Source organism: Thermoascus crustaceus, assembly GCF_041956765.1.
Source record: "Thermoascus crustaceus strain CBS 181.67 unplaced genomic scaffold VTN00scaffold_10, whole genome shotgun sequence".
NCBI classification, from domain to species: domain Eukaryota; kingdom Fungi; phylum Ascomycota; class Eurotiomycetes; order Eurotiales; family Thermoascaceae; genus Thermoascus; species Thermoascus crustaceus.
This window is the reverse complement of record NW_027192536.1, coordinates 35,233-62,469: the sequence shown is the minus strand read 5'-3', so window position 1 is coordinate 62,469 and position 27,237 is coordinate 35,233. Positions and strand designations below refer to the sequence as shown.

The following is a 27,237-nucleotide window of genomic DNA, read 5'->3' as shown; positions in this document are numbered from 1 at the left end:
GACCGCATGTTTTCAAACAAATTGTGAAGTGTTCCACTTTGTTTAACTGTGCCGATGCCAACTTCCAGGCCGAAACCTGGACGATGCTGGCTAAAGCAGCATGACTCGTTGCTCAGTAGTGCTATACTGCATCCACTACTCGTTCAACTGTTACGTGCGTAACGCTACTTGCTTATCTATCGACTTGGAGAGTTGCTAACCACAACATGGACCCGGTCGACGTTCTCACCGCCGCTCTCACTCTCGCCCGCTAACTTGACATGTTATCCTGTTCGACTCGGGGGCTACTGCAATGGCTGTGCCGCACATGTGCACATTGTTCCTACCTGGAACCACTCTTTTCTCTTTGTCTTGTGTCACACTAACTTTGCACTCTACTTTCCACTGCCCCTTTTGCCATGGTTACGAGGACAGGGACAGCACCAGCTCCGACATCCTGGTTGTTTAATCCGCTACCAATGTTCCAATCTGACCGAAAATGCTGCCAGCTAAGCCCGCAGGTGGCCATCTACACCGCTGGCTTGACTGAGCTTGGGTCACAGCTTGAATGCGACCGCAGTGGGAGGCTCCCAGATGTTCAAAGTCGACGTACGTCCTGTATCCCGCCTCGGACTCCTGGCAGAGAATGGAGAAAAGTCTGGAGTTTCCCGACGGGACCACAAGGGCAGGCCCTGTACACAATCCTCTCACAACGATCAAGGACCCTTTTGTGTGTCAGCCGGCCTTGAACTGACTCAGAGCCCAAGTCTGTTGATTGCTGATGTCGCGGCGGCCTCGCCATTCTACCAGACGAGCGTTCGAGGCGTCTTCACGGCGTGGGGCTGTATCACCCCGTGAAGCTCATTGCGGGCGTGATATCGAGCAGATGCAATGCGGGAGCTGCGGCGTTAGCCCAGCTATTGGCTGAGAAGTACGGCCATCGCGCACCGTTTTGACGCAGGTAGCATTATTTCCGGCGAAGGATGTGGCCGACGGAATGACATGGCTCGAGCCTGTGGGTTTTTACCTCTATTGCTACCTAACTCTGTACAGATAGTGCTCGGAATAAGGATATAGTATTATAGTAAGGCAGCTCTGCACAATATCGATGGATTCACGATTCAATTAACTATCTTATGTCAGAACTTAGCTGCAAGACCAGATATTGCACCATAGTCTACAGGATCGAGTGTCCCCGTTACACTTGGGATTGGAGGCCTGATGGTTGCTCCACTCGCGATTCACCCTTCTTTCAAGCCACGGAAATTAGCGCGGCAGTTTACTCCATCGCAGACAAACTTCCCAATCACCTTGATTGATGACATCGTTCAGGCTTGAAAAGCATCCTGACGCAGGGATACCATGTCCACAGCCCTCCACCATTGCAAAGATATATCATCCTACGCGGTAGGTAGCTATGTGCCAGTGTCCACTTTTATCAACACCACATTGTTAACATGGCGACCTCAGAAGCTGATTATATTATCGTTGGCGGCAGCCTGACCGGCTGCACAGTGGCATCGCACCTCAAGCAAGGCAATCCATCTCTGGAAGTCCTCATCCTCGAAGCCCGTCTTGACCCCGCAGGAAATCCCAACACAACCTCCTTTGCTGGGACATTTGTCTCTCCTCAACTCAGATCTGGACTGGGCATACACGACTGCCCCTCAGACTAATATACAGAACTGGGTTCACACAGTCCACGCGGGGAAAGCTCTCGGCGGTGGCAGTGCTATCAACCTAGGCAGCTGGGCTCGCGGAAATGCTAGTGACTATGACAGTGGGCAAAAGCTGTTGGGGATGATTGCTGGAGCTATAAGGGACTGCTTCCCTTCTTCTGAAAATCAGAACACTTTTTTGATTCAACTGCAGATCCCAAGCAGCATGGTTTTGATGGTCTGATACGCGTCACGTTGGTCTCTGCCAGTGACCCTCAACGCAGATACCCCCTACGGGACCCCGTCCGTACTGCTTGGGAGGAGCTCAGTGTCAAACATAATCCTGATTCCTGTTCAGGGTCGACAGCCGGGATCTGTGAGTTTCTGGAGAATTGGCATTGGACAACGTCAGCCGGCACATCTGGCATATGGTCTCGACGGCGTTAATGTGATTACCGGCGCCAAGGTCCATCGTGTGATCTTCAAGGATGTTGACGGGCATCAAGTCGCTTCATCCGTTCTGCTTTCTGACGGCCAGTTCACAGCCCGAAAAGAGATCATCCTTTTTGCAGGGGAAGTGAAGACACCGCAGATCCTGAAGATCGCCGGCATGGGACCTGCGGATGTCTTGTCCAAGCATAGCATCCCAGTCATCTCTGAGAACCCAGAGAGGGGCTACAGAATGCTGGACCATTTCTCCCTCTTTACCAGGTCTTCAAACTGCAGAATCCAGAGAAGGGACTCGCTATGGGAAGTCCGCTGTTCACCAAACCCACTTATTTCAAGGGCCTTCCCATTGACTGGGCCATCAACAAAACAGTGCCATCTGAGATTCTCAAGCCAGCAGTGCAGGCAGACAAGGTAAACCTGACAACAAAATCAACAGCTGATATCCGCGCACTCTTGGACCCAGGCTGATGCCATGTCAAAACACTCGTCCTCTACGCCTCTCTAGACGCGCCAGATGGATCGCTCATCACCACTTCCGCCATGCTTCTCCTGCCTACCTCTCGCGGGACGGTCACTCTTTGCCCCTGCTAATCCCTCTGACCGCCAGTCATCGACTCGAACTTCTACTCTACAAACATGGACCACATCTCATTGATCTACGCTACCCATCGCGTTCTGCAAGCCCTGCTCGGGACCGCTGCCGGGAAGGAGTACTTTGAAAACAAAGTCCCTCCGCCGGGGCTGCCAGCTCTCACGCCGCAGTCCACTGACGAAGAGATCGACGCTTGTATCAGGGCTGTCGGGAAGGCTCGGTAGCCACGGGCCGCGTCGTTGACCCTGAGCTCCGCGTGTACGGTGCGCGTGGCGGATGCGAGTATCTTCCCTGTGGCTATTGGAGGACATCCGCAGGCGACGCTGTATGCGGTTGCGGAGCAGGCTGCGCAGTTGATTCTTCGGGATGCATGAATGGGATATATCTGATACGATTGGAATGCCCGTATTCTCTCAGACTCTAGTATAAATAAAATTTGATGTATTCGATGCGAAATGCAGTGATACGTCATCCATTAACAATCAGTGTAGTGACTTGTCTCCTAGCCCTTATTCCCAATACAATTATGCAGTATTAACGTATGTAACCTTTTAGCCCCATACCCATCCCAGTTATTACCCTGTTCCGACGCAGAATGATGTGTAAAACTACATTGAAGAAGAGAAAAGAAGGGAAAGACATTGTCCTTCAAAAGATAGCCTGTCCCAACACAGAATCATCCGCCAAGCCCATGACCGGTGTCTTGGGCCCCATTTGCTCCTGTACAGTTATATCGGTCACTGACTAAGAAATGGTCAGTCGCGGCGGTGTGCACTAAAGATCGCAATCTCTCCAGGCCACTGAGCCACAGACAGGCTCATACATCTGGTGGTACCATGAAGCCGCTGGTGAGGGCTGAGTCTAGTCGAGCAATCAAAGACTGATGCTCTGGATCAGCGAACTCGGCACCTGGGCCATCCACGTCTGATGCCATGGTGAGCTGTGGTCACTGATGAGCTGATGATGGATCAAGAGGACCGAGATGAGCGGACAGAGAGGGGTGAGAAGGCAGAGAGAGGGAGTAGAAAGGTTGTGTTAGCCGAGTCTTTTTTTTGCTGGACACGGACTCACCGCCTACGTCACGGTACCAAGGCGGTGAAGATACTGGAAGAGCAGGAGCCACACATGTCATCCTCTAGTAGACCTCTATAACAAACCTCGAGGACGAACATGACCCTTTGATTAATTCTATATATACATATCAATTATTGTTATTGGCTTGCTCTATGGATCAACTCGTTGAATGCCCTAGCTTGGTTGGCTCCAATTGATGGTTTACGGGATGGCAAAAGCAAAATAATCTCATCACGCTAGACAAAAAGAACGAGAGTGTGATCGTCTGAAGCAAAAGAATGCTCTACAACGCCCTCATCCGCACCCACCACATCACCTCCCGCAAGAAGGTCGCCGTCCTCAAACGCGCCGCCGACACCTACAACTGCTTCGTCCTGCTCCGCACCGGCGGCTGCCCGGGCATCATGTACGTCGAGGGCCGCAGCGCCGACGACGTCGGGTCCTGGGTCGGCACCGTGCGCAATCTGCGCTACAAGGACTTCCAGCTCGCGACGCGGCCCGGACCGGTCGTGCGGGAGCGGAAGGATGTCGCGAAGGCGGTTGATGAGCCGGAACCCGGCGTGAGGGAGGTAGAGTCCGTCAAGGAGTTCGGGGCCCTCATGGAGGAGAGGGGCGTCTGGGCATGGTGGAGGAGGGGAATGGGATATGCGAGCTAGGTCTACGTGATGGATCGAGGATTTAAGTAAGTGTACATATTAATTATGATTCATGGCTTTCCTTATTTCTGCTGACTAGCAGCCCCCCCCTTGGTGATCCCAGCGCTTTACCTCCCTTGTGCTCCAAAATCGATATGTACAGCTGTGTTCGTGCATGATGAACAGGATATTCTTGTGCCAAAAGCCACACTATTCCTGTCGCTAACACGGTCGTGATCAGATAGATGGTCAAACAACGCACTGATACCCGATTCCTCATATTCATACATGAACCCGACCCATCTCAAGGTCCGGGTCTCTCAAATCCCGCGCTCTCCAGCGTCGCAGACAGTGATCCCAACGACCCATTCCGAACGCAGGATCTCAGACGCGCTCAGCCGGCGGTACCATTTCGGATCGAGCATGGAATAGATCACATTGCGGCAGCAGGTCTATGCAACTCAGAATCAGCAATCCTCAAAAGATCTATGTAGAGGCTGACTTACGTCTTCAAGGGCTTCAATCGGTCCATAGCCGCCCTCCTGGACCCTCCCATGGATATAATCACAGTAGTGGCAATCCTTGTCCGGGTATGCAAACCGCCACAGGTGCCGTCCGGTCCTCATATCCATGTATATTACCCCTGCGGCCCAGATGTCGACCCCGCGCGCGTCAAAGTCTTTGTTGCCGTACTGCTCTGGACTGATGTACGGGAAGGAACCGCACAGTCCCTGGGTCGCTCGGGGTTCGTCCTCCCACGCCAGCTGGAAGCATTCCGCGTTGCCAAAGTCCGCGATCTTCACAGCACCTCTGCGAGTGAGCAACAGGTTGTCTGGCTTGAGGTCGCGATGCGCGACACCCGTCCGATGCAGGTATTCGATCCCGCGCATGAGCTGCTTGAAGTAGCAGTTTGCTTCTTCCGGTGCGAGCTTTCCGGCCGTCCGTACCCGAGTGTACACGTCGCCCCCAGCATAGTACTCCATGACCTCGCAGAAGTCTCCCCTAGAGTCCTGGAGGAGATCCAGTGTGCGAACAACGTTTGGGTGCTGCAGGGACGACGAGATGCAGAACTCCGATGCAACTCGCTTGAGGTATTTCTTGGTAGGTTCCTGCGGTCTTTGCTTGAACTGCTTCACCGCGAAGAACTGCTTGTGGCCCGTGGACCCTGCCTTCCATGAGATCCGCACGGTTCCAGACGACCCGCGGCCGATCAGTTCCTGGTAGCTCCCGTATCTATCAGTGAGGGAGGATGCAGAGTACTCGAGGGTCTTTATCTCCGGAGCGCTCTTCTGCGAACGCGACCCATAGTCCTCCCGGTCTTTGGAGTTCTCATTGATCAGTCGCTCGCCATCGCTTGGTTCCTTGGCCTTCGACTTCCCCCAGCCAAGGATGTTCTGCAGCGAGTCGAAAAATCCCTGTGGCCTCTTTCCGCTGTCGAGGTCGTGTTCATGTCCTCCATCGTCGCAGAGACGGAATCTGACCTCTGGATCGGAGGCGCGTCTCGGTGTTTGGCTCGGATCTCTCATTCTGGTAGATTAAGAATCGTTGCTCAGAAACGCAACTGCGCAATCGTACGCCAGCAGGCTTGTGAAACTGAATTTGAACAAGACAAGTAATGAAACGGGAACCAGCCACTGGGTCACAGCAGAAGATACGCGGATATAGAGCGCTTGCTAAGCTCGAGATGAGGAGGATATGGAAAGACAGCAGACAACACGCCCTAGAGACATGTTGACATACGAGATATCATGTAGGGGAACGCCATCTTTGCGACCACAGCAGCGAGTCGACTGTTCTCACACGAGGAAGCAAAGTCTCGTAAGTAATATTCCAGGTGGGCACAAACCACGAGAACGGCCAACGCAGATCCAGGACGTGGACCGATTTTAATAGTCGGAAGGCCGAGTCGCGAAAGCAGCGGGAAGGGCTGTGCACAGCCCAGAAGAAGTATGAGTGTTTTAAACGTGCCAATCATGCCATGTTCCTGCATTGCGTGGTGCGAGTTGTACAGTAGCGCTGTATAGAGAGAGCGGTGATCATCGCGGAACAGGGCGATCCCGGCCCGCTCGCCCACCAGACAATTCATTCAGTGCCTCACAAACCACGCCTTACTTCTTCCATGCCCAGAAACACCATACTCCAATCGTTCATAGAATCGACTTTATCGTCTCCTGATTTTTATCCTGACCGCTGCCCTGGGAAACCCTTTTCGCTGACGTTCTCCATCTGACAGCGACTGCGCTGCTATTGGCCCGCTCAAATGGCTCATGGCGATGCCATGCCCGAGGCATGCGATGTGAACGCGACCGGCTCGAAAACTGGTTTTCATTATCAATTAAAGCCCTTTGTAGTTTAGATGTAAGACTATGAGGGATTTTGTCCGTTTCGCTACCTAATACCTAATAATGGCATCGGTGTCTTTTTGTGGGGAGGTGTTGGTCTGGAGTTTTTATTTTTTAGGCTTTGGTTTTGCACGTCGTACGAAGTATCCACTTTTCTATAATAGGGTAAAGAAATGCATGATACCTGAGGTGTCTACTTAAGGTATCAATCTGATACTCCACATAGGAAAATGTTTCCGTATGTACATACTGTACACAGTATTGCTACTTACCGCAAGGATCTGCGTGTGGCCGAGACAGAAACACCCGTAAGGGGACTTTTGAGTTTCTCAACGCCGGCAGAAGGATTATCTCCAACATCTTGTGTCTTTGGCGAGGCGGGTTCGATATTCCAGTCCGTGACATGCCCATTCTCCTTGTAGTCGCGGGTGTAGACGTACGACAGCACGCGCTCGATGGTCTCGGGAATCATCTTCTGGTAGACTGATCTTGTTCGCTTGCGCTTCCTCAGTGTACTTGGATCAGATGCATGGATCTCTGCGTCTCTACCGAGAAGTTTCCATTCGCCGCAGCTTCGAAAAAAAGTGAGACTGGGAACACACGATATTGCGATGGACATGGAAGTCCTGTCCCCCGCAGGATATGGTCAGATCGGAGTATATGCCTCCGATGAAGAGGTTCTCCATCACTTTGCGAAAATCGGCTGGTTTCATGGCGATAGCGGTATTTCCTCGTCCGGCTATGGTGGTGTATTCTTTGGTTCATCAAGAGGAAAGTGATGTTGTGGGTTGGCAGAGAGTCGACCTATCATTCACTGCAGCACGTTTATCGGTGGAACGTTGCAGGAGACATCCCCCATTTTGTCATTGTACTTTATTGTTTGGAACGATCATCCTTTAGTCACCCGTTTATCACACTGCGTCAATGTACTAGGCTGCCATATCTTTTGGCACCCCCTCTCGCCTGTCCAAGCCACCTAGCTTGCCGCTTTTGCTATATTGCACTTTGGGCTGGCTTTTCCTAGGGTCTGTGATCTATCATAGTGACCGCAAAGCCAGCCCAGATTTTGCAATATACAAGGGACCGATGGCAAATTTATCAAATTTATCCGCCGCTGCATAAACGCGGATACTGTTTTACGCAATGGAAGCTGTAGCAATGTCCTCGTCAGGAAAAGACGGATTGCACACTTTAAAGAGTTAAGTAATTAAAACTAGTAATAATATCTAGATTACAGATAAGCTAGAGATACTTTAGCTTAAAAATATGACTATTTCTTTATGTAAAATATAGAGGTGCTGAGCTCGGTAGCTGAATGATCGCCTCCGTCACCTTCCACAGTTTTGGATTTGATACCAAGATCCATCGTGTGTCCCTGCTCCCTGTAGTCCTGAGTGTATAGGAAAGAGAGGACGCGTTCGATTGTTTCAGGGTCATCTTCAGGTAAAATAACTTTCTTTGTCTGCGCTTCCTAAATAGCCAATCAGTTTTGCAGTCCTCATTATACTGTTTTGGAATCCCGGGATCTTTTACCAAGAAATCGCCACTGACAGCAACTCTGAAGAAATCTGATTGGGGGACAGATGATCGCACAGTGCACATGAAAGCCATGACCTCCGCAGGAGATTGTTGGATCTGAGTATTCACCTTGAAGCAGGAGGTTCTTCAAGATCGCATTCGATGTGGGGGGGCTTGGATAAGTCCATTTTTCAAATGGTTCTTGTTTCACTGTCAGAAGAGACAACGTGTAGTAAGAATATGGATTGGATAGGAGGAGAGAGTGGTCAAGCTCAAAGAAGAGAGAAGTTGTGGAGTGTGTTAGGATTCCCAAGGCCAACAGGATGGAACAGAAGATGGCAGAACGCTGCAGGCGGAAGATAGGTCGGTGGAGAGAGCCGGCGCTCGCATTCACTCAATTCACCAGTGGAAAGGTTCATTTGATCGCCCGACGGCACTTATACCCATCCCAATTAGGACAAGGAAGAATCTTGCAGAAACAACCTCTATCGACGTAGTTGTCTCTGTCACTGATCTCATTCCCTTCCCTCCGCCTTCACTCTGAGTTGAGTGAAGCTCTTGCCCAGCGAGCTGAGCTATAACTTACAGGAACTAAAGTAGTGGATCAGATCAGTCTTGAAGGAGTCTTCTACTTCTCGAATTAATTCTGTATCGAGGCGTTATGGCAGACGTTGGCCAAAGATCTGCTGCAGTTGATAAGATCCGACCTTCTAGGAATTGTCAGGTTTTTGGCCTCCAGAGAGAGGTGTGTTGAGGGATTTATATCGTCAGTTCACACAGACCTGATAAAGAATTCTGCTACTATTGTCTCTGATGATAACCTCAAGTGGCCTGTCAGAGCCCACCCACATACGATTATCGTCCAACTGGTGGTCTATCTCCAGTTCTTCGGAAGGTATATTTATGATGACAGTTCTAATCGTCATATACTACGTACAAGTAACCAAACGCTAACAAGCAGATCTCTGATACAAAGCAAGGAAAACTTAGATAGGAGGGCTACGGCTTCCACTCGGTATACTTCCGATCGACAATCATCTCCTTCACCGTCGGAAGACGAGTCATCCCCTTACCAAACTCTACCGCCATGGCCATTACCTCTCTCCACCGCAGACCAGGCGCAATCTTACCCGAGATTGTGTTCGGCGTCAGCGTGTCGCTGTTGATCGGGACGAGGGCTGCACGGCCCAGGATTGCCTCTAGCGCTTGCTGTGCGAACGAGACAGCCTCCTTCGCATCCGAGGGTACGCCCGTCTCATCGAGCTTGAGGATCTCCGTGTTGGGCAGCTGCTCGCGGAGGTACTTGATGATGTTGGGGTTGCGGGCGCCGCCGCCGCACATGTAGATCTCAGAGACCTTGTCCACGTCGATGTTGTACCGGGGAAGAAAGGTGCGGTATTGCTTGACAATGTTCTGCGCCGTGATGCGCGTGATAGTAGCGAGGGTGTCATACTTGCTCATCCCGAGTGCGAGGCATTCGTCGACGATGGCTTGGCCTTCGTTGTCACCGAAAGTCTCGCGGCCGGTGGTCTTGGGAGGCGGATGGTTGCAGTACGGGTTGCTGTCGAGGAAGCGGTCGACAATCTCCTGGTTGACGGTACCGCGGGCGCCCCATTCGCCGTCCTTGTCGTATTCCATCTCACCGTCGGTGAAGTAGCGCATCGCGTTGTCGATGAACATGTTTCCGGGCCCGCAGTCCCAGTCAACCATAGCGTCGACACCACCTTCACAGTCTGGAGGGATGACACAGAGGTTGGCGATACCACCAATGTTCTGGCAGATCCGCCACTTGGTGGGATGACGGAGCAGGAGCCCATCGATCAGAGCAACCAGAGGAGCACCCTGGCGTCCAACAGCCTGCTCCGCCATACGGAAGTCTGTGACAGCGGTGATGCCCGTAATACCACTTATGACCGTTCCCTCGCCTAGACACAATGCTGAACGTGTCTCGCCTTCTTGGGGCATGGAAAGAAGCCATATGGTCTGTCCATGGGATCCGATCAGGTCGATGCTGTCAATCGGGATGTTATGCTTGTCACAGAAGACCTTCACTGTCTCACCGAACATCGTCCCGAGCTGTACATTCAACTGGGACATCAACGACGGCGTCGTCTTGGTCTCTCGAAGCATGCTAAGCACCGGCTTTTTAATCGACTGTGGAACGGGTATCTCGTCATACTACTGCAGCGTTAGACAAGTTGAAACTTTCCCGGACGCTGGAGATGTAGCTCACCTTGAGGATCTCCATATGCAATGGTGCGGTAGGTGAAGCCTGACTGTAGCGAACCAGGGCGCAGTCTATGCCATCCATTGCAGTCCCGCTGTTCATCCCCAGTACTCTAATGTCCAGAGAAACGTCAGGCGTGCGATAGACGCCATTGCGGGTGTCTTCAAACTGCGTGCTGTTGATATGGCCGTTCGCAGAGCGGTTTGGCTCGTTAAAAGCGACTGTGTTCACCATTTTTGCTGGTTGCTAGCGAGAATATCTGCTGCGTTCCGCTGTATAGTACTTTGAGGCGCGAGCAGCATCTTGATGTATGCGCTGCCCCGCCTCATGGCTGCCTCAGGGCATCTCGGTATCGCCGGGGTATCTGATCTCGATACAAGAACGGAAGCTTGTTCATGTTCGATAATCGGTCAGACTCTTCATGAAGGCTCGGATTATAATTACCCGATTCAGTATCCTCGAGACGAAGTGCCGAGATAACCCTAGAGCCCCGGGTCCAGGAACGGCAGCCTGCTCATTGGTTCTCAGGTACTGCAGAAAAGGGCTTATCGGACTTATCGGAGCCAGATATGCTATACATGTGCATTGTGCATCAAGATGCGTTCCGAGTCATCGCCATAGAAGAGGGGCTGGGAAGAAGTACTTAGTGGCCAGTCTTTCTCTACCCCCGCACCCTCAGTTAAGATACAATTGTTGCCGCCAGCATGCATTCTACTATCAATCGTGCAGACCAAATCCGCGAGGTATGGACGTCCGACGAGAACACCATGGCCCAACAGACGGCCGCATCTCGGTGGCCGAAGATCGTCCAGGGAACGATTGACGATATCGGAAAGACGGCTACCGCGGCCAACGAGGCTCAGAAACTTGCGGAGAGCGTTGCGATTCAGAATTCCCTGAAAGAGATCAAGAATGATATGGAACAGAATAAACCCCTACAGTGCTGACTGCCATTTCTTATGGCCAGATGGATTCCGAAATAAGCTGACGAACTGTATAGGACGTTACCAGAAGATGGGGGAACTGATATCAAAGAATACAACACGCAGTTGGCTGTACTTGGTCAATGCAGCTGGTTGAACTGCCCGTGGCTCTTTGGCGAGTGCTATCTGTATAGGTACAACCGTCGCTGTATTTTCGATAGTGACTGAGCTGACAAGAACCAGGCGCATACAGACCATTTTCGCAATGTCGACACATTGGAAGAAGCACGACGTGTTCAAGCGGCAGAAAGACTCGACCTTTGCAAACTACCGCGTCGCCGTTGAAGAGCTCGCCAGTCGATACATACAGGTCATCGCGGAACCAGACACCCCCAAGGAGGATATGAAGGAAGAAGCAAGAAAGCTGCTTTTCACCGAGATGACCGAGGTTGCACTATGGGGGAATGCCACGGATCTCTCGCTGCTCAGCCACCTAAGTTTAGAGGATCTGCAAAACCTACAGGGCCGAGAGGCCATCTCGAAGAGCCAGAGGAACATTGTCGACAACGACACGGACGACGTGTGGTTGTATCTCACGCGGAAATCGGCTCAAAAGGACCGAAGAGTCGACATCGTGCTGGACAACGCCGGGTTTGAATTTTTCACGGACCTGCTCTATGCCGCGTATCTCTTAGATTCGGGCTTGGCTTCGTGCGTCAAGTTCCACACCAAAGACTTCCCGTGGTTCGTCAGCGACGTCGTACCAGAAGACGTGGCCTCTCTGTTTGACCATCTGGGATCACCAAGCATCTTCACCAACCGCCAGCATCTTGACCAGCTGGTGACGAGACTCAATAGATTCTTCGATTCGGGCACCATAACCGTCACGAGTCATCCATTCTGGACGACTGCATATTCGTTTCACGAGATGCCTACCAAAGCACAAGACCTTTTCGAGGATCTCCAAGCTAGCTATCTCGTCATATTTAAGGGAGACTTGAACTACCGCAAGCTCACCAAGGATAGTCTGTGGCCGCACACAACCTCGTTCAGAGAGGCCCTAGGACCACTTGGGGAGAGCAGAATAAAGATCCTTGCACTCAGAACAAATAAATCCGACACGTGTGTTGGAGTCGACAGTCAACACAAAGTCGACGAACTAAACAAGGAGGCACCCGGAGGTACATGGGTCAGGAACGGGAAGTACGCTGTCGTCTCGTTCAGCGAGGGTCAATAAGTCCACCTGACACAGCAGATGTCTCTGTCTCAGCATAAGGATATCTCAACCGGTTGGACGATTGCTACGTCATCGACCATTCCTCTTCCAAGGAATTGATGATCCAAGTCGTCGGCCACGCGTGTACTTGCTCCATGTCGCGTAGCAATTTTATTACGCCTTCTCGTTCAGCTTGGTCGGTCATCAACGGGCCCCCTTCATATGTTAGTGTGATCGTAAATATGCTTTTAGAGCAATAGAGGGGAATACATATGAATGTAGAATGACATAGAGTTATCAGTGAAGGTACTACAGATGGACAGCTGTTACAGGCCCCACAGATCGCTCGCGCGTGCTTCATTACTTGGACCTTTTCAAGTCAGCATATCGGTTAATCCCAGGTGGCAGACGCAAGAGAGGGAAATACACACATCGGTCTCACGTAGCGCTCCATGAGCACCTCGGACGGCAAACCTCGGGGACGGCTTGTAGATTATCAAGAGCATACAGGCCAAGTGGTAGAACCCAAACGCCATTACTGCGTATCGGAATCAGCAGAAGAGAAAACGGACTGTCATCGGGGAGTGCACATACCATGCCAGTCGGCAGTGAACCAAATCTCCGGAAAGGGATTGCTATTTCCAGGAACTGGATCACTGTACCAGATTGGATCAAAAGTATCGGGCCTGTTCTTCCGCCAGCTCTCCACCGCGTCGTACAACTCCCTCCATTTGTGCATCCTAGCTAGAGGCTCCGGATAGTTGGACCCAAAGCAAAAGTGGACTACCGTAGCGCAGATCCAGGTCATCGTGTTGGCCCAGGCGGTTTCGGATTTCGGATCGCTAATAGGGTCTCCTCCGGAGGGCGGTGGGAGCAAGACCAGATTAGGGTCTACGTTCGGGGGCTGCTGGTAAACACAGGCGTTGTAAAGACATTGACGCATATAGACCCAGAAGGCTGCCTGGCGCAATCCGGGAGTCGAAGGGTCCACCTCTCTCCCTTGTGAAGCGCGTAATAGCGCTGAGCAGCCGGCCAGATGGCGCTCTTGATCACTTCCAGTTACCATGACTGCTCCCGTGGGTCAGCGAGCTGCGGGTTCGAGGCCGATCCCGACTCTTACCATTAAGCTGTTCAAACACACGTAGGATGACAATGGCGCAAAGGAGAACGTCATCATCGGCAACTGTCTCTGAGCTGAGTGACGGGATCAGCAGTTCCACGCATCTCTCGTGGGCCTGCTCCGCAACATCAGCATCTCCAACATGCCTCGCCGCGTAAGAGATGACGGCATGAAGCAAGATAGGCGAGGTCTTAACCAGTGCGGGGATTTTCCGGGTAAACTGTCGAGAAGCATCCGTGCAATCGAGCCAGCGTCCCAGTTGCGTTGCAAAATGATGGACGAGACACGCTTCCTTGTAAGTCAATGGGGCGGTTACAGTCGCTTCTGGGGAAGCAATTGGCCAATGGTTAGGGGATTCTGGCTGGAGAAGCTGTGAAATGGGTATTGAGGCCACACTATAGTATGGAGAGGCTGTGTTGATAGGTGGCGTAATGAGAGGGGCGCCAGACGATGGCAGATACGGAGGCACAACTGCGTTGTGCTCGGAAGTTAACGGAGTATGCCGCGAGGCATACGGTGACGAGACCGAGCCTTGCTCATTGTGGAAGGGAAGACATCCCTCACCACCTGAGAAGCTTTCACCTGCACTTGCAGCGGTACCTGCGTTGATCGTCTCCGCTCTCAAGACGATCGGGGGCCTAGCCTGAAGACTTGGCTGCTCCTGCACGTCCGTAGCCTGCCCGTCGGGCGTTGCGGTCCCAGATGGAGCTCTTGCAGCCTGCGGCAGGCGATAGGACTTGATCTTGATGCCCGACGGTTCCTCGCGCCGGCATGGCCGGTTGCGTTTCTGGCACTGGCCGCAGACGGGCTTTGCCTGGTCGCCTATGCTGGGTTAGCCATAGATATTCTATCCAGAGTGGTGGTCCGTGAACATAGCATACACTTGACGTGTCGCCTGCGGCAAGTCAAACTGCATGTTTGTCAGCATCGGACGTGGCCGGGGATAGATCAACGCGGAAAACTTACCAGCCATCCTTGGAACGAAGCTTCCCCATCTCTCATGATCGTACAATTCCAGGATACTCGACACGAGAAAGCGGAGATACACCGATGTTTCACGTCATCTCGAGCAACGCTGCAGGACATCGCTCCGTTACTCCACGATGATCAGAGGAGTGGAGAAGCGGGCAGAACGACGCTTCTGGAGAGTTTATAGACGGATGGACGTTCTTCTCAGGAGACGCGAGCCTCGGGCCGTTGCATGCACGGAGGCCGATCTCCGACGGCTGCGGGCGTCTTGCCCGATCTGGAAACCCGCGACGAGATCGATGTCTGAAGAACACGAGAACATCCGTCAGACTGTCAGACTGCCAAACCCCGGACCCTCCCCCAGGAACCCCAGGATGGGTCTTCGGCCGCGTGGGACCCCACGGGGTCTAGACGGTGATGATTCTTGGCTTCGTGTTCATAAACCTATTAAGGTGTAGCTGCGACACCTCAAGATCAGGTCTCCAGATTGCCAATGTTCTTTGCTATTATTCTGTCAATTGCTCGTCATGTTCCACCGTGGGTACTGGAGAACGGTCCCAGGGCCGATGTTGCTCAGGCTGATTACGGCCGTCTCCGCCGTTGCCATCTCGTACGAGGGCATGAGTCAGGGTGTCATGGGCGCAGTCAACGTCGCTCCTGAATACGGGGTATGTGCTCTTCTGCTTGTCTTGCAAAATTTCTGTAAAAGTCCTATTAACTGCTATAACAGCGTCGCATGGGATTTGCAGATGAGGATGGCAAAGTCGTCAAGCCGTCCCTCCAGGGCGGGATCGTCGCTATGTACTATATGGGCGCCCTATTGGGGGCTTTTTGGGCGGGCGCTCTCTCCGACTCCTATGGACGCATAAAAGGGATCTGGATGGCGTGCTTCTGGTGCCTGGCAGGTGTGATACTCCAGGCAAGCGCCCAGAACCTGGCTCATATGCTCTGCGCGCGTATTGTCGCCGGCGTCGGGGTTGCTTTCATCATCGTCATCGCGCCTTCATGGACAGCAGAGTTGGCTCCAGCCGCTCACAGAGGCAAGATGATTTCGCTGACCTTCTTGGCCAACTTTGGAGGAATCTCCTTGTCTTCCTGGATTGGCTTTGGCACCTCGTTCACCGCGTACGCGGGCGGAGCGTTCAGATGGCGATTCGAGTTTGCGTGTCAGGCCATCCCCATCCTCTTCCTGGCCGCAGGCACCTTACTTATCCCCGAGTCTCCCAGGTGGCTCGTCAAGGTCGGACGCACTGATGAGGCTTTTGAGATCATCACCAAACTGCGAGGCAACGATGATCCAGACCATCCGGCTGTGCAGCATGAGATACGAGAGATTGTGGCAGTAGTGCAGATGGAACAGGAGTCGCAGAACACCAACTATGTCAAGATGTTCTTTGGTATTGGGTCGGGAGACATCCACCTTGGTCGACGAATCCAGCTGGCGTTCTGGCTCCAGGTGCACATGCAGTATGGAACAGGGATTGCTGCAGTGGTCGTCTACTCCGGTACCATCTATCGAACAGCTGGCTTCGATGACGTAAAGTCCAACTGGCTGTCGGCACTCTGTATGACGGTTGGCATTCTGGGAACAGCCATTGCGGCCTTCACATTGGACAGAGTCGGCCGTCGACGGACCCTTTACTGGGGAGCCGTCGTTCTCAGTGGAATCCTCTTCGCTATGTGCGTAGCCTTTATGTTTGTCCCCTTTATCTCCGATCCGCACGACATTGGCTCCCAAGCATCCTTTATGAGTCCGAGGGATAATCTTTTTGATGCTTGATTGCACCGTTCTTAGTTGCTGATTCTCGATCTCCCAGTGGTGGCCTGTATCGTGGAGCCCTTAACAACCCCGACAAAGCCGAGCAGTACGGAACCGCAGCCGCCGCGATGGTGTTTATATACGTCCTCGTCTTCAGCTCCTCGTGGCTGATGATTCCCTTCATCTACCCGACGGAGATCTTCCCTACCTGGCTGCGGGCCAAGGGCAATGCCTTTGGTGTCGCGGGCTGGGCAGTCGGTTTTGGCGGCGGTTCTCTGCTTGTTCCAGTCATGTTTGCCGGAATCAATGAGAAGGTATCAATCATGGTTCTCTTTTTTGGATACAAAGCTCTTGATGGGAGATCGCTAACTCTAGAACCACAGACATTTTACGTCTTTGGAGCTGCAATGTTCGCCTACATCCCCATTATATACTGCTTTTTCCCTGAGACTGCGGGCCGCACGCTGGAACAGATGGATTTCCTATTCGCGAGCAAGAGCCCGTTCATCTGGGATGAAGAGAGGGAGTTTGCGAAACGCATGGCGCAATTTGACAGCGAGATTCGGAAGATCGACGTCGGAGAGCATGTCTCTGATAGTGACGAGAAGAAAGGCAGTGACTGTGTCGAGAGTGTCCAAGGCTGCAATATGATTGATGAGGGTCAAATCAGGCCCGTTGGTCCTGGGTATTCTTCGAAGCGGGAATCGTTTCGGAATTCCCCGGGGAAATGGGGTATTTATACATGATATCCTCGGAAATAGTGATGACAGAATACTCAAGACAAAAGATTGACGTTTAGGTTGATAGGAGATTGTTTCAATTGTGTTAGGTTCACCTAAGTGCACTGCGATCTACAATGTGACTTGGCAAAAATACAAAGTGCAAAAAAGCCAAATCCTCCGAACGATCGGATGACCGACGCAGGACTCGAACCTGCAATCTCTTGATCCGTAGTCAAGCGCCTTACCATTGGGCCAGCCGGCCTTGCTGTTGTGGGGCGGGTGGAGATACTTTCTTATCTCATCTATTGCCAATAGGCTAATGTAGCGCGAGGAAAACGAAAACCAGAGGCTTCCCCAGAACCAGCCGGCATCCTACGCATCACAGGATAATGAATGGCCAATTATAGAAAATTAAGGAAATCGAAAAGGTCATGATAACAATGTGCAGAAGGTGACCCTGACCCGTCTTCAAAAAATATTCTCTGTCTTCCCACTTTTCTTCCTTTTGTGATGCTCCAGCAACTACCCCGGTTTATTTATATATTTCGCCTGAAATTTGACTGTTTTCCTGATTTCAACCAACTTCATCTGCCCTATCGCAAATACTGACTAGTAATAGACTACCTGGGACTTCTCTATACACGATGTCACATGGTTTTCTTTCAGCTCAAGAATCGAATCTGGCAGAACCACTGCCACGATCTTTCCATTCTAAGTCGTGATGAAAGACCGGAAAGAAAAATGTATCTTCATGTCGAGGATCTACTTCTCCGCAACCATCCGTTATCTCTACAAATTTTCTACTATTATCGCTGTCGGCCAATCAAGAAAACGTGCCATGACGGAGGTCTCCAAGGGTCGGTCGAGGTTGCGAACCTTGGAACGTTGGACGGCTATCCTTCGGCGCACCCGAAAGGCTCCTCTAAAGTTCGCCCACTGGTATCATTATCCGGACATAGAATTTGGATAATCTTTCATGCTGATATTTTGAGGCCCATGTGAATCACTACGAAGTGAAGAAATCTAGAAATTTACCCACTGCCTTTATTTCGCAATTTCTAACGTTTCCTACATGGCCGGGCTCGATATGGATATCGATAAATACCTGGATTACCTGGATGAAGTTGAGAATATTGGCTGCTTTGCGGAATATGGGAGCACGGACATAGAACCTGCAATAGCAAGAGGACTGCTGATAACATCCTGACATAGCTTTCCACTCAGTCTACAGTGGGTTGCCGTATCTTTCAGCACCCCCTCCACTGCAATCTACTGGTACAGGAATTAAGCCAAAGCCCCTTGCTCCAAAAACCTTGACTTACTCATCTACTGTGGAGGCGACCTTCCACAGTCAATTGGCGATGCGGTTGCCTCCAGGATCAGGCTGGAAAACCAGTATGGAGCTACGGAGCTGGCATATTACCTTTGCTTCATTCGAAGTCGAACAGAGACCCCGTCATTGGAAATAACGATTCCATCCAGACTTGGGCATTAAATTTCAATAAGTTACAGATGATGAGCACGAGCTGCATGTCGTACGCAGTGCAAAACCTGAACGGAATCAGTTTACTTTTACTCTCTTTCCAGACTTGGAAGACTATGCAAGTCGGGATCTGTTCGTCCGTCACCCTTCAGATGACAAGGCAGATCTCTGGAGGTGGACTGCCAGAGCTGACGACATTATTGTTTTCCTGAACGGAGAGAAGACAAATCCTATATCGATGGAGCAGCATATCACTGCCCGCAATCCCGAGGTTTGCGCCGTTCTGGTGGTGGGTGCTCAGAGGTTTCAAGCATCTTTACTGGTCGAACTTGTACCGGGGGAATGGAGCTTGCTCCTGCTGAGCGGGCTACGCTCATCGAGAAGCTATGGCCTAGCATCGAAGAGGCTAATCAAGACTGTCCTGCACATGCAAGGATCGCTAAAACGCATATCTTGTTCACGCATCCAGAGAAACCCATGCTCCGTGCTGGAAAGGGAACCGTGCAGAGGGCAGGAACTCTGAAGTTATATGCTAAAGAGCTGGATGCACTGTACGCAGATGCTGAGACGGTGTCTTCTCGAATTGATGGAGAAGCCTTAGGTCCAGGTCGCGTTGACGATGCCCGCGTGGTATCTCAATTTGTTCGGGATACCATCTCTTCCATCACGAAATGGAGCGAATTTGACGATACAGACGATCTTTTTACCTTGGGTATGGACTCCCTGCAAGCGATCACAACGGCGCGACACTTAAAGCATGGTCTGGACATGCCGAAAATAACATTAAATCTGGTCTACACTAACCCATCTATTTCCCAACTGACGCGAGCTATGCTTCGGCTCATACGCGATGATGAAGCTTCTGAGAAATCTGACCAGAGAGAGCAACTCCAGGAAAGGAGCAGCATACTAAATGAATATCAGCATATGATCGACCAGATACCCATACCTTCGAAAGTTGCCCCTCAAGAAAAAGAGAAACATAATGTTATTCTTACCGGTTCTACGGGTGTCCTTGGGTCATACATTTTGCATACGCTCCTGATCAACCAATCTGTTGCGCATGTCTACTGCCTAAACAGGAAAACTGATAGTTTCTCGACCCAACTGGAATCTAACAGTCAATTTGTCACAAGAGCATTCTAGGACTCGAGTCTGACATTTTTCAGACACTGCTGGATACGGCTACACTTGTGATCCATAACGCTTGGCCCGTAAATTTCCATATCTCCTTGGCTTCGTTTAGGCCACAATTTGCTGGTATTGTGAATTTTGCCAAGTTTTGTGCTTCCGCAGCACTATTACCAAGGCCTTCTTCGTTTCCTCTATCAGTTCAGTGATGTCACATCGTACGGCTTCTGGACAGACTCCGGAGGAAGTTATTCGCACCGATAAACCGGCCCCGAATGGCTACGCAGAGAGTAAATATATTGCGGAGCAGCCGCTCGGCCATGCGGTACAGAGACTTTCCATTCACGCATCCTTTGCCCGAGTCGGCCAAATCGCCGGTGCTGTACGAGCCTCAGGACTCTGGAACAAGACTGAGTGGTTTCCGAGCTTGGTCATCAGTTCACTCCATGTAGGAGCAGTACCGGACTCCCTTGGATCAACCCCTTAGCCGTATCGACTGGGTGCCCATCGACCTCCTCGCAGAAGTCCTTGCGGACCTTGCGCTAGGGGAACATAGCGAACAAGGCGCGGTTGATGTCTTTCATCCTCTGAATCTACATCCCACTACTTGGGAGGCAATCAAACCTGATGTGGTTGACGCGCTGTATGCATGTTCAGGGAAGAAACTGGAGACTATATCTCTGAAATCCTGGATCGAAAAAGTTCGCAAGGACATGGAGACCACAGCAGGGAGCCACAGGACCCTTCGGGATGGAGAGCTCCAGGCCCTGCTAGAGAAGAAACCGGCGGTAAAGTTGCTTGGATTCTATGAGAATTTGCTTGCTGAAAAGGCTGATACGGGCAATATTCTGGATACGAAACAAACTGCGGAGAATGCCAAGCTGCAGGTAGTCGAAGGAATCAATTCAGAATGGATCCAGAAGTGGATCGGAGAATGGATGAAACCGCAAGTACCGAACTGATCGAAGCTCACCTGTGCTTTTTGTATTTTCCTGATTGTTTCTTGGAATATCAATTTATTTTTTATGAGTGACGTTATCATTTCCCCGTTTTCTCATTGTTAATTTCGTGCGGAGAACGATAACCATTTCTTCCTAGTTTCTCAACCGCATTAACACACAACTACTTGCCATTAATTACTTGAGATAGCAAAAGAGGTTGTCGGAGTCAAGGTTGGCTAGGCTAACTAAGGCATAGAGCATAGGGTTAGAGATCGCCTTTGTTGATGGCAGCTTTGTCCTCCACACATTATAACCTCTTGTAGGATACATGCTATCTATCTATATCTGGTATCAATCGCTGCAACCAGATGTCTAGACAATTTTTGTGGCCGAGAGCTTTACCCTACGAGATAACCCTTCACAAGCCTGCCTACAACTTTTCCTTCGTACTACTACTTCTACTACTAGCAATCTGCTACATTGAACCTCTAATATTGACAGAGGTCATTAAAAGGTAAAACAAGGCTGTTCCCTAAAGGGAGCAAAAACTCTATAACAGATAGGATGTGCTGGTGGTCACCCACCTAACTACTACTAACCGCCTGGCGTGTGGCTTATACACATCCTCAGTGGGTGCTGCCTGAGTGCAATAGACAAGGTGAGTCATTAGATCCTTATCCTTATCTAGCATCAATTTCTAATCCAATCAGCAAAAAATTGCAAGTCTAATAAGTATTTAACAAGGTCTTCCAGTTGCTGTAATGCAACTGCAAACATGAGCATTAATCAGTTTCAACCCCTGAGTCAGAACGCCATTTGACTACTCCCCACTCAACTCCAAAATCTGTGCATTTTAGATGATCTGTCTTTTTATGCTCCAGAGCTATCTAACTCGACCAATTACATTGTAGCATTCAGAATTGAAAGAGGCTGGGAACTTTATTCCTTCAACGTCAATTGCCGCCTTCATAATTCCTGTCCCTGGTCTGCCTTGTTCCACCAGGGACTTCCGATGTCCCGAGACAGATGGAACATGCCACTAATCTCGTCAATGTCGTCGGTCCCCAGGCGCATCTCCCTGACTACGCGACCATACTGGTCCATCCAGACCAGTAGCAGCTCACCAGTTTCTGTTGTCTTCTCATCATGAACCCACAGAAGGCCTGTGACCCAAGCAGAATGGGCTTGGGATTTAATCTCCTCGGGCTCATCTTGATTATACATCCATGTCGTTTTCAGCCGATTCCTTTTCCTCCGCAATGCGCCTGTGACTCTCCGGGTTTGGAGGGCCGACACAACTGTCCAACACCTCGGGGAAACACTCCAAGATCTCTGGCCAGTCATCATAGTTGTAAAGATTGCTGTCATTCAGGATGAGAGCGCTGGTGTTTTGTGCACGGTTACTAAGGGCCATTGGCAGGAAATCCTCGACAGTGTCAAGCGGGTTTTCTCCGGCACCATAGTCGATTCTCAGCCATTCTCGCTCGTCGCCTCTTACAAGCGAAGAGGCAACGGCCCGCTGCTGAGGAGTTCTGACAGCCTTCAAAATTGACTCGATCTGCGATGCAGTCGGTGGAGAGTAGTTGCCTGCTTTGGCCTGCTCGTGATATGGCTGGACGTCGTTGAGTACTTCCTACGGTTCGCAAGACCTCTTTTTTCCGACTTACCCAGAGACCATAGACTCCAAGCTGCACATAGTCACGAAAAATGCGTTTTCGCTGAGTGACCGCATTGTCACGAGAAGTGGAGTCCCATTTCTCCTGCAGAAGATAAGTCAGTTCCTAGTCTTGGTATAGCAGGTGTGATGATTTCGCTTATGAGCAGATAAATCTCCCAAGAAAGTAATTTGACGAACTCTTTTGCCATTAGACAGACCCTCCTTTGACCAAAGTTGGTGATATCGTTGGTGATGCTTCGGTGTGAAGAGCTGCGCAAATTGCAACTACCCGTTACCGTATGCGGGAATCTACTGTCTGTAACCTGTGCGCTGCGGACGAGGACGGTATGAAGTTGACAAAACTAACTTATCATCTTCATTTTCAATCTCCATGAATACCTGATGAGGATATATCCTCTTTTATCCACGAAAGTTATGAGAACAAGCTTATTATCACTGACGGACATCATCATGTCTCATAAACCATTCAGCCACAAAAAGATGTCTAGACAACTAGTCGCAACTGTTGGTAGCAGATAAGGCATGTATCCTATGAGATCATGACAGGCGGGGCCAGAACTATTTGCGAGAGAGAGCAATTATCGGAGATCAATTTTCTAAGACGAGAGGAAGGAACATTATTACACGCCCATTGTCACTTGAGTGATCATCATCCGACTGGAAAATCATTTCTCATACCAAATCCCCACCCTTGACCTCCACCTTAACCGAACCGAAAGATATCACTGACAGGAGCATTCTCCCCAAGATTCGCGGCCTCCCTCTTCCTCGTAAAGATCAACCAGAAGTCGCGAAGTCCAATACGATGACTTGGAGAGAGTACTTAATCTCCTAGCAAGGGACACGTGTCAGCGCAGTATAACCAGGTAGACAGGAGCCGCAGGTCTTTCGGAGCCCTGTGCTCTCTCAATATACATCGGGTCGACAAAAAGGCAGAGGTGGGAAATAATGGGTGCCATTCTTACCTTAGGTTAGGACGCGCGAATTGACGTTGGCTCCGGGGGTTTCGCTGTGACTGTTGCTGTGATCGGGCATTTGCAAGTATCAATTCCCTCAGGAAGACATGGTGGCAAGCAAAGTGCCCGTTTTTCAGCGGCGTCTGTAATCTGCGCGCGCTGTTCCGGAGGGTCTAGTGGTGGAAATGGACAGTGACAGCCGTCAGTATCGCTAATACATTGAGTTGGGCAAGCGACGCGCTTTTCCGTGCGAGTCATCTGCGGAGGGGCTGTCGTGATAGGGACATTCGGCGGGGGAGTTTGTGGGCATTCGCAGGCACCACGTCCGATATCATAACATGGTGGAACGCAATAATAATGTTCGCCTTCCTCAGCGTCTGTCGACGCCGCTCCGCGCTTCGACATGCCCGGTTCGGGTGGGAAAAAGTGTCCCTGTTTGCAGCACAGGCTGTCAGGCTCCTCGGAACAGTTAACATTAACGCAAGATAGACCTTTTTTGTGGATAGGAGCTTTTATTGTCCCAGATGAAAGTGGATTGACTTTAACAGATGCTTCTGCTAAGACGTTAGTTGGGCATGAGCAGCCCCAAAGTCCAACTCGAGTGCACGGCGGCTCGCAATAAGCATCATCGCCTTCGTCGGCGTGGGTTGACTGCTCTGGACGCTTCGACATGTCGACTTGGGTATCGGTACCTTCCGCTTGCTCAAGCTGCTGGACAGTGCCATCTGGTGGAATGACGCACCGTCCATCTTGGGTACCTTGATATGGTGGATAGCATGTAGGTACATCAATACGTTTCTCATTCCGGGTAGACTCCTGGAAAACAGTATTGGGTGGTTGCTGGCCTTCATAGCAGTAGCAAATACCATCATTTGTATAACACGCCGGTGAGTCGCAATCGTCGACAGATTTCTCGGAGGCAGTAAAACCAAGGGGTAGTATATGTGGACAGCCACACACCCTGTTCTCATCGCGACGACACGGGGGTAAACAAAGATCACGTTTTTCAGAGTGTGTGGACTCTGAGGAAGTATCAGGTGGCGGCAGTGAACCCGGGCACTGGCAAGATCCAAAGACAAGATGACACGGGTCATTGCAAACATCTTCTTCACGTTTCTCAATGTGGATTGATTTCTCGGAGGCAGTGTCAGGAGGCGGAGCTGTCACAAATAGTCAGGCACAAGAGTTATATCGAAGAATATACGACATGTGCTTTCTCGTCTTGCTTTGTCAGGGGCCTTACTATTAGGGTCACAATTTGGCGGACACGGGAGATATCCCGGAAGAGAGGGAGGAGCGCGTTCCGCCAACTCTGTATCGGTGCGAGGAGAATGCTCGTGAGGGAGGGCAATGGATACCTCTGCGAAGAGGATGGCTGCGGCGGCGGACACCGCAACCTGGAGGAAGGTTGTCTTCATTGCGAATCCGATATCAGTCAGATCAGCAAAGCTTATGGTTCACGTATGAAAGCTAAAGAAGTTGACGTGATGGTGCCATGAGATGACGATGCTTCGAGCAGCTTATATGTGGAATCGAGAGTATAAGCCGAGAAAACAATTACTGCATGCGGACTACTAACGGAAAACAAAAGATCAGAAGAAGAGGCATAACGTTTACAGGGATAGATGGACTCACAAAACACTTTTGTTCCAATTATTGGAGGAAACTATCGCGACCAAAGTGCTGTACAGCACCAGAGGAGAAAAAGCCAAGCCTCGATTCTGTACCTATGGTACGAATGGTTCGGAATTCCATGTTTATTTGCTGCTTACGCAGTACGGATTAATCCACGGAAGTCCAATGCCGGAGATGATCAGAGAGGATCGGCTCTTGAAGTTACTTTTTCAGAGCAAAGATCTTCTTCCCTTTGTTTAATTGACTCAGGTCCTTTGTCTGGCTTATTCGACAGGTCACCTCAGCAGAACCACTGACTCTCGCAGCTAATGCAGTCAAATAGGCCCTGTACTCCGTCCATACGTACCCAGGTAGCCATGAGGGCATATTGTGGAGTACTTGAATTTGTCACCGAGAACTTAAATCGCTTATAACACCGACAGAATGAATCCAAGAAGTTACCTTGCGGAGCACGAAACGTGTGCGAAGTTCTAAATCGCTTTGTTGGGGAACGCCATTGTGGCGAGAGCACACGTTTTTGGTGTTTGAACCATTCTTTGTCCACTTCGTCTAGTCAGAAGCTGTATCTGGGATCCTCCATGCAATAAATTGAATCAGGCACCGATTCAACCGGTGGCCGTGCGGGAATCGACGGCCCGTTGGCGCCAGAATGCAGGAAATCCCTAGTTGCATGTAGATCTCGGGGATGTGCAGTCCTATACCGAAACCGACAGTATGTTTGTATGACGCCTATATTGTACAAAAGTACTCATACTGCGCCGCGAACATTGCGGATTTACATCGTTCTCTAACCGAGGATGCAACCTCTGTCCACACCTCCGCCCAGAAAGAGGAATGTGCAGAGATGAAATGCGGGGAAAGGAACGAACAATTTCCAAGCATCTACCTAGTACGATTATATCAAATCAAGTACTGCATGGTTACGCGCGGCGTAAGATCTTCTACACGCGAAATCAGTATCGCTCTCTGCATTATTTTTATCATCACTTTTGCCCCTGCTCTTTACTAAGTATACGGTAGTAACCATCTTAGCTTTTACAAAGTACGGAATAGACGTGTAGATCGTGAATCCAGTCGGAAAACTGAATAGCTTTAAGTAATACAGATGACAAAAAGTAGAGGTCGATCAAAAGAGGCAAAAAGATGGATACGGTGACCGTCGGATGTAATTATGACATCGTATCTATGATTCGAGTTAACCACGAAGTAACAAGATCGGATATAGTTGAATCCATATCCAGTGCGTATTTTCAAGGGAATTATTAATCGTATCTGCATCTTCTTGCTATATCATAATGAACCAAGAATTGGGTAAGATTTTAGCGACGTGCCAGAAGCCACCAGATTCTCAATTTTTATAATTGATTGCATGCTGTTTTCTGTCATAAAGCTATTCTTCATATATCCGCTTTCTTTTGCTCAAGTTAGGATGACAAAAGCTTACATGATCTATTTTCACATCTAAGTAGGCAATCTCAGAATGGTACTTCTTAAAGAGGGCATTCCGACAGAGGCGCGCATTTCTGACAGTCATTTAGCAACAGGCCTTTTAAAGATAGGAGGAAAGTTGAACCAGAGCTCGAGTTTCTTGTGGAAACGCGACTAGAAGTGGCTTCACTGGCTATTAGCAATGAAGACACTGACGCTAGGCTAATATATTAATTAGACTTTGCGGTCTCATATTGCTGGAATATTTTCATCTACGTAGATATACCGAAAGCACATTCTAAAATAGGGATCACGGTCTGTTTCTACATAAAATACTGCCCTTTCTATAAGCATGCGTAAAGGCATCCGGGTGCCATTGAAACTATATGCAGGAACATGAGCCAGTCAAAGTGCTTGGGAAATTCGAAAGCCATGCAGGACGCGGAATTGCTGATATAATGTTGACTGGATTCCCCTCTAGAATGACTTCCTTCCTGGCCACTGTCCAGTATGCTAGTCTAGTATAGAAAAAGTCTTTGTCACTCGATTGCTTTTATGCACCTAATTCTATCTATTACTCGACATTGTATCTGTCAGATGGACGGGTTACAAGGAGAGAATCCATGCTCTGTCCTTATTGACTCATATATAAATTGAACTAAAGAAATTATTATTATTATTATTATTATTATTATTATTATTATTATTATTATTATTATTATTATTATTATTATTATTATTATTATTATTATTATTATTATTATTATTATTATTATTATTATTATTATTATTATTATATAT

General features: G+C 50.0%; 11 protein-coding genes and 1 non-coding gene across 12 annotated transcripts; 5 read left to right on the top strand and 7 right to left on the bottom strand.

The window, feature by feature from the left end:
- Window positions 1-1,341: 1,341 nt before the first annotated feature.
- Window positions 1,342-2,903, top strand: VTN00DRAFT_2434 (uncharacterized protein; the record flags this gene model as incomplete). The annotated part of the gene is made up of 5 exons (XM_069428652.1): window positions 1,342-1,386; window positions 1,495-1,759; window positions 1,852-1,940; window positions 1,996-2,398; window positions 2,695-2,903. 5 exons carry the CDS (start codon window positions 1,342-1,344, stop codon window positions 2,901-2,903), a joined length of 1,011 nt encoding a protein of 336 aa, XP_069283486.1.
- Window positions 2,904-3,327: 424 nt separating this feature from the next.
- On the bottom strand, window positions 3,328-3,613 carry VTN00DRAFT_2433 (uncharacterized protein; the record flags this gene model as incomplete). Its single annotated transcript, XM_069428651.1, has 2 exons — window positions 3,328-3,423; window positions 3,503-3,613. The coding sequence occupies 2 exons, from the start codon at window positions 3,611-3,613 to the stop codon at window positions 3,328-3,330; spliced, it is 207 nt and encodes a 68-aa protein (XP_069283485.1).
- Window positions 3,614-4,031: 418 nt separating this feature from the next.
- VTN00DRAFT_2432 (uncharacterized protein) lies at window positions 4,032-4,409 on the top strand (the record flags this gene model as incomplete). Its single annotated transcript, XM_069428650.1, has 1 exon — window positions 4,032-4,409. One exon carries the CDS (start codon window positions 4,032-4,034, stop codon window positions 4,407-4,409), a length of 378 nt encoding a protein of 125 aa, XP_069283484.1.
- Window positions 4,410-4,708: 299 nt separating this feature from the next.
- Window positions 4,709-5,914, bottom strand: VTN00DRAFT_2431 (uncharacterized protein; the record flags this gene model as incomplete). Its single annotated transcript, XM_069428649.1, has 2 exons — window positions 4,709-4,840; window positions 4,895-5,914. The coding sequence occupies 2 exons, from the start codon at window positions 5,912-5,914 to the stop codon at window positions 4,709-4,711; spliced, it is 1,152 nt and encodes a 383-aa protein (XP_069283483.1).
- Window positions 5,915-6,998: 1,084 nt separating this feature from the next.
- On the bottom strand, window positions 6,999-7,349 carry VTN00DRAFT_2430 (uncharacterized protein; the record flags this gene model as incomplete). The annotated part of the gene is made up of 2 exons (XM_069428648.1): window positions 6,999-7,275; window positions 7,333-7,349. 2 exons carry the CDS (start codon window positions 7,347-7,349, stop codon window positions 6,999-7,001), a joined length of 294 nt encoding a protein of 97 aa, XP_069283482.1.
- Window positions 7,350-9,247: 1,898 nt separating this feature from the next.
- Window positions 9,248-10,709, bottom strand: VTN00DRAFT_2429 (uncharacterized protein; the record flags this gene model as incomplete). Its single annotated transcript, XM_069428646.1, has 2 exons — window positions 9,248-10,426; window positions 10,482-10,709. The coding sequence occupies 2 exons, from the start codon at window positions 10,707-10,709 to the stop codon at window positions 9,248-9,250; spliced, it is 1,407 nt and encodes a 468-aa protein (XP_069283481.1).
- Window positions 10,710-11,179: 470 nt separating this feature from the next.
- On the top strand, window positions 11,180-12,635 carry VTN00DRAFT_2428 (uncharacterized protein; the record flags this gene model as incomplete). Its single annotated transcript, XM_069428645.1, has 3 exons — window positions 11,180-11,415; window positions 11,476-11,586; window positions 11,642-12,635. 3 exons carry the CDS (start codon window positions 11,180-11,182, stop codon window positions 12,633-12,635), a joined length of 1,341 nt encoding a protein of 446 aa, XP_069283480.1.
- Window positions 12,636-12,699: 64 nt separating this feature from the next.
- On the bottom strand, window positions 12,700-14,729 carry VTN00DRAFT_2427 (uncharacterized protein; the record flags this gene model as incomplete). Its single annotated transcript, XM_069428644.1, has 7 exons — window positions 12,700-12,830; window positions 12,885-12,984; window positions 13,046-13,152; window positions 13,209-13,682; window positions 13,735-14,556; window positions 14,616-14,644; window positions 14,701-14,729. 7 exons carry the CDS (start codon window positions 14,727-14,729, stop codon window positions 12,700-12,702), a joined length of 1,692 nt encoding a protein of 563 aa, XP_069283479.1.
- Window positions 14,730-15,230: 501 nt separating this feature from the next.
- On the top strand, window positions 15,231-17,208 carry VTN00DRAFT_2426 (uncharacterized protein; the record flags this gene model as incomplete). The annotated part of the gene is made up of 4 exons (XM_069428643.1): window positions 15,231-15,371; window positions 15,434-16,383; window positions 16,521-16,776; window positions 16,846-17,208. 4 exons carry the CDS (start codon window positions 15,231-15,233, stop codon window positions 17,206-17,208), a joined length of 1,710 nt encoding a protein of 569 aa, XP_069283478.1.
- A 166-nt stretch (window positions 17,209-17,374) lies between these two features.
- VTN00DRAFT_t196 lies at window positions 17,375-17,446 on the bottom strand. Its single transcript has one exon. It is a non-coding gene; the product is annotated as a tRNA-Arg (tRNA).
- Window positions 17,447-20,006: 2,560 nt separating this feature from the next.
- VTN00DRAFT_2425 (uncharacterized protein) lies at window positions 20,007-20,760 on the top strand (the record flags this gene model as incomplete). The annotated part of the gene is made up of 2 exons (XM_069428642.1): window positions 20,007-20,180; window positions 20,251-20,760. The coding sequence occupies 2 exons, from the start codon at window positions 20,007-20,009 to the stop codon at window positions 20,758-20,760; spliced, it is 684 nt and encodes a 227-aa protein (XP_069283477.1).
- Window positions 20,761-21,955: 1,195 nt separating this feature from the next.
- On the bottom strand, window positions 21,956-24,791 carry VTN00DRAFT_2424 (uncharacterized protein; the record flags this gene model as incomplete). The annotated part of the gene is made up of 4 exons (XM_069428641.1): window positions 21,956-22,351; window positions 22,407-22,499; window positions 24,475-24,533; window positions 24,617-24,791. The coding sequence occupies 4 exons, from the start codon at window positions 24,789-24,791 to the stop codon at window positions 21,956-21,958; spliced, it is 723 nt and encodes a 240-aa protein (XP_069283476.1).
- Window positions 24,792-27,237: the final 2,446 nt, after the last annotated feature.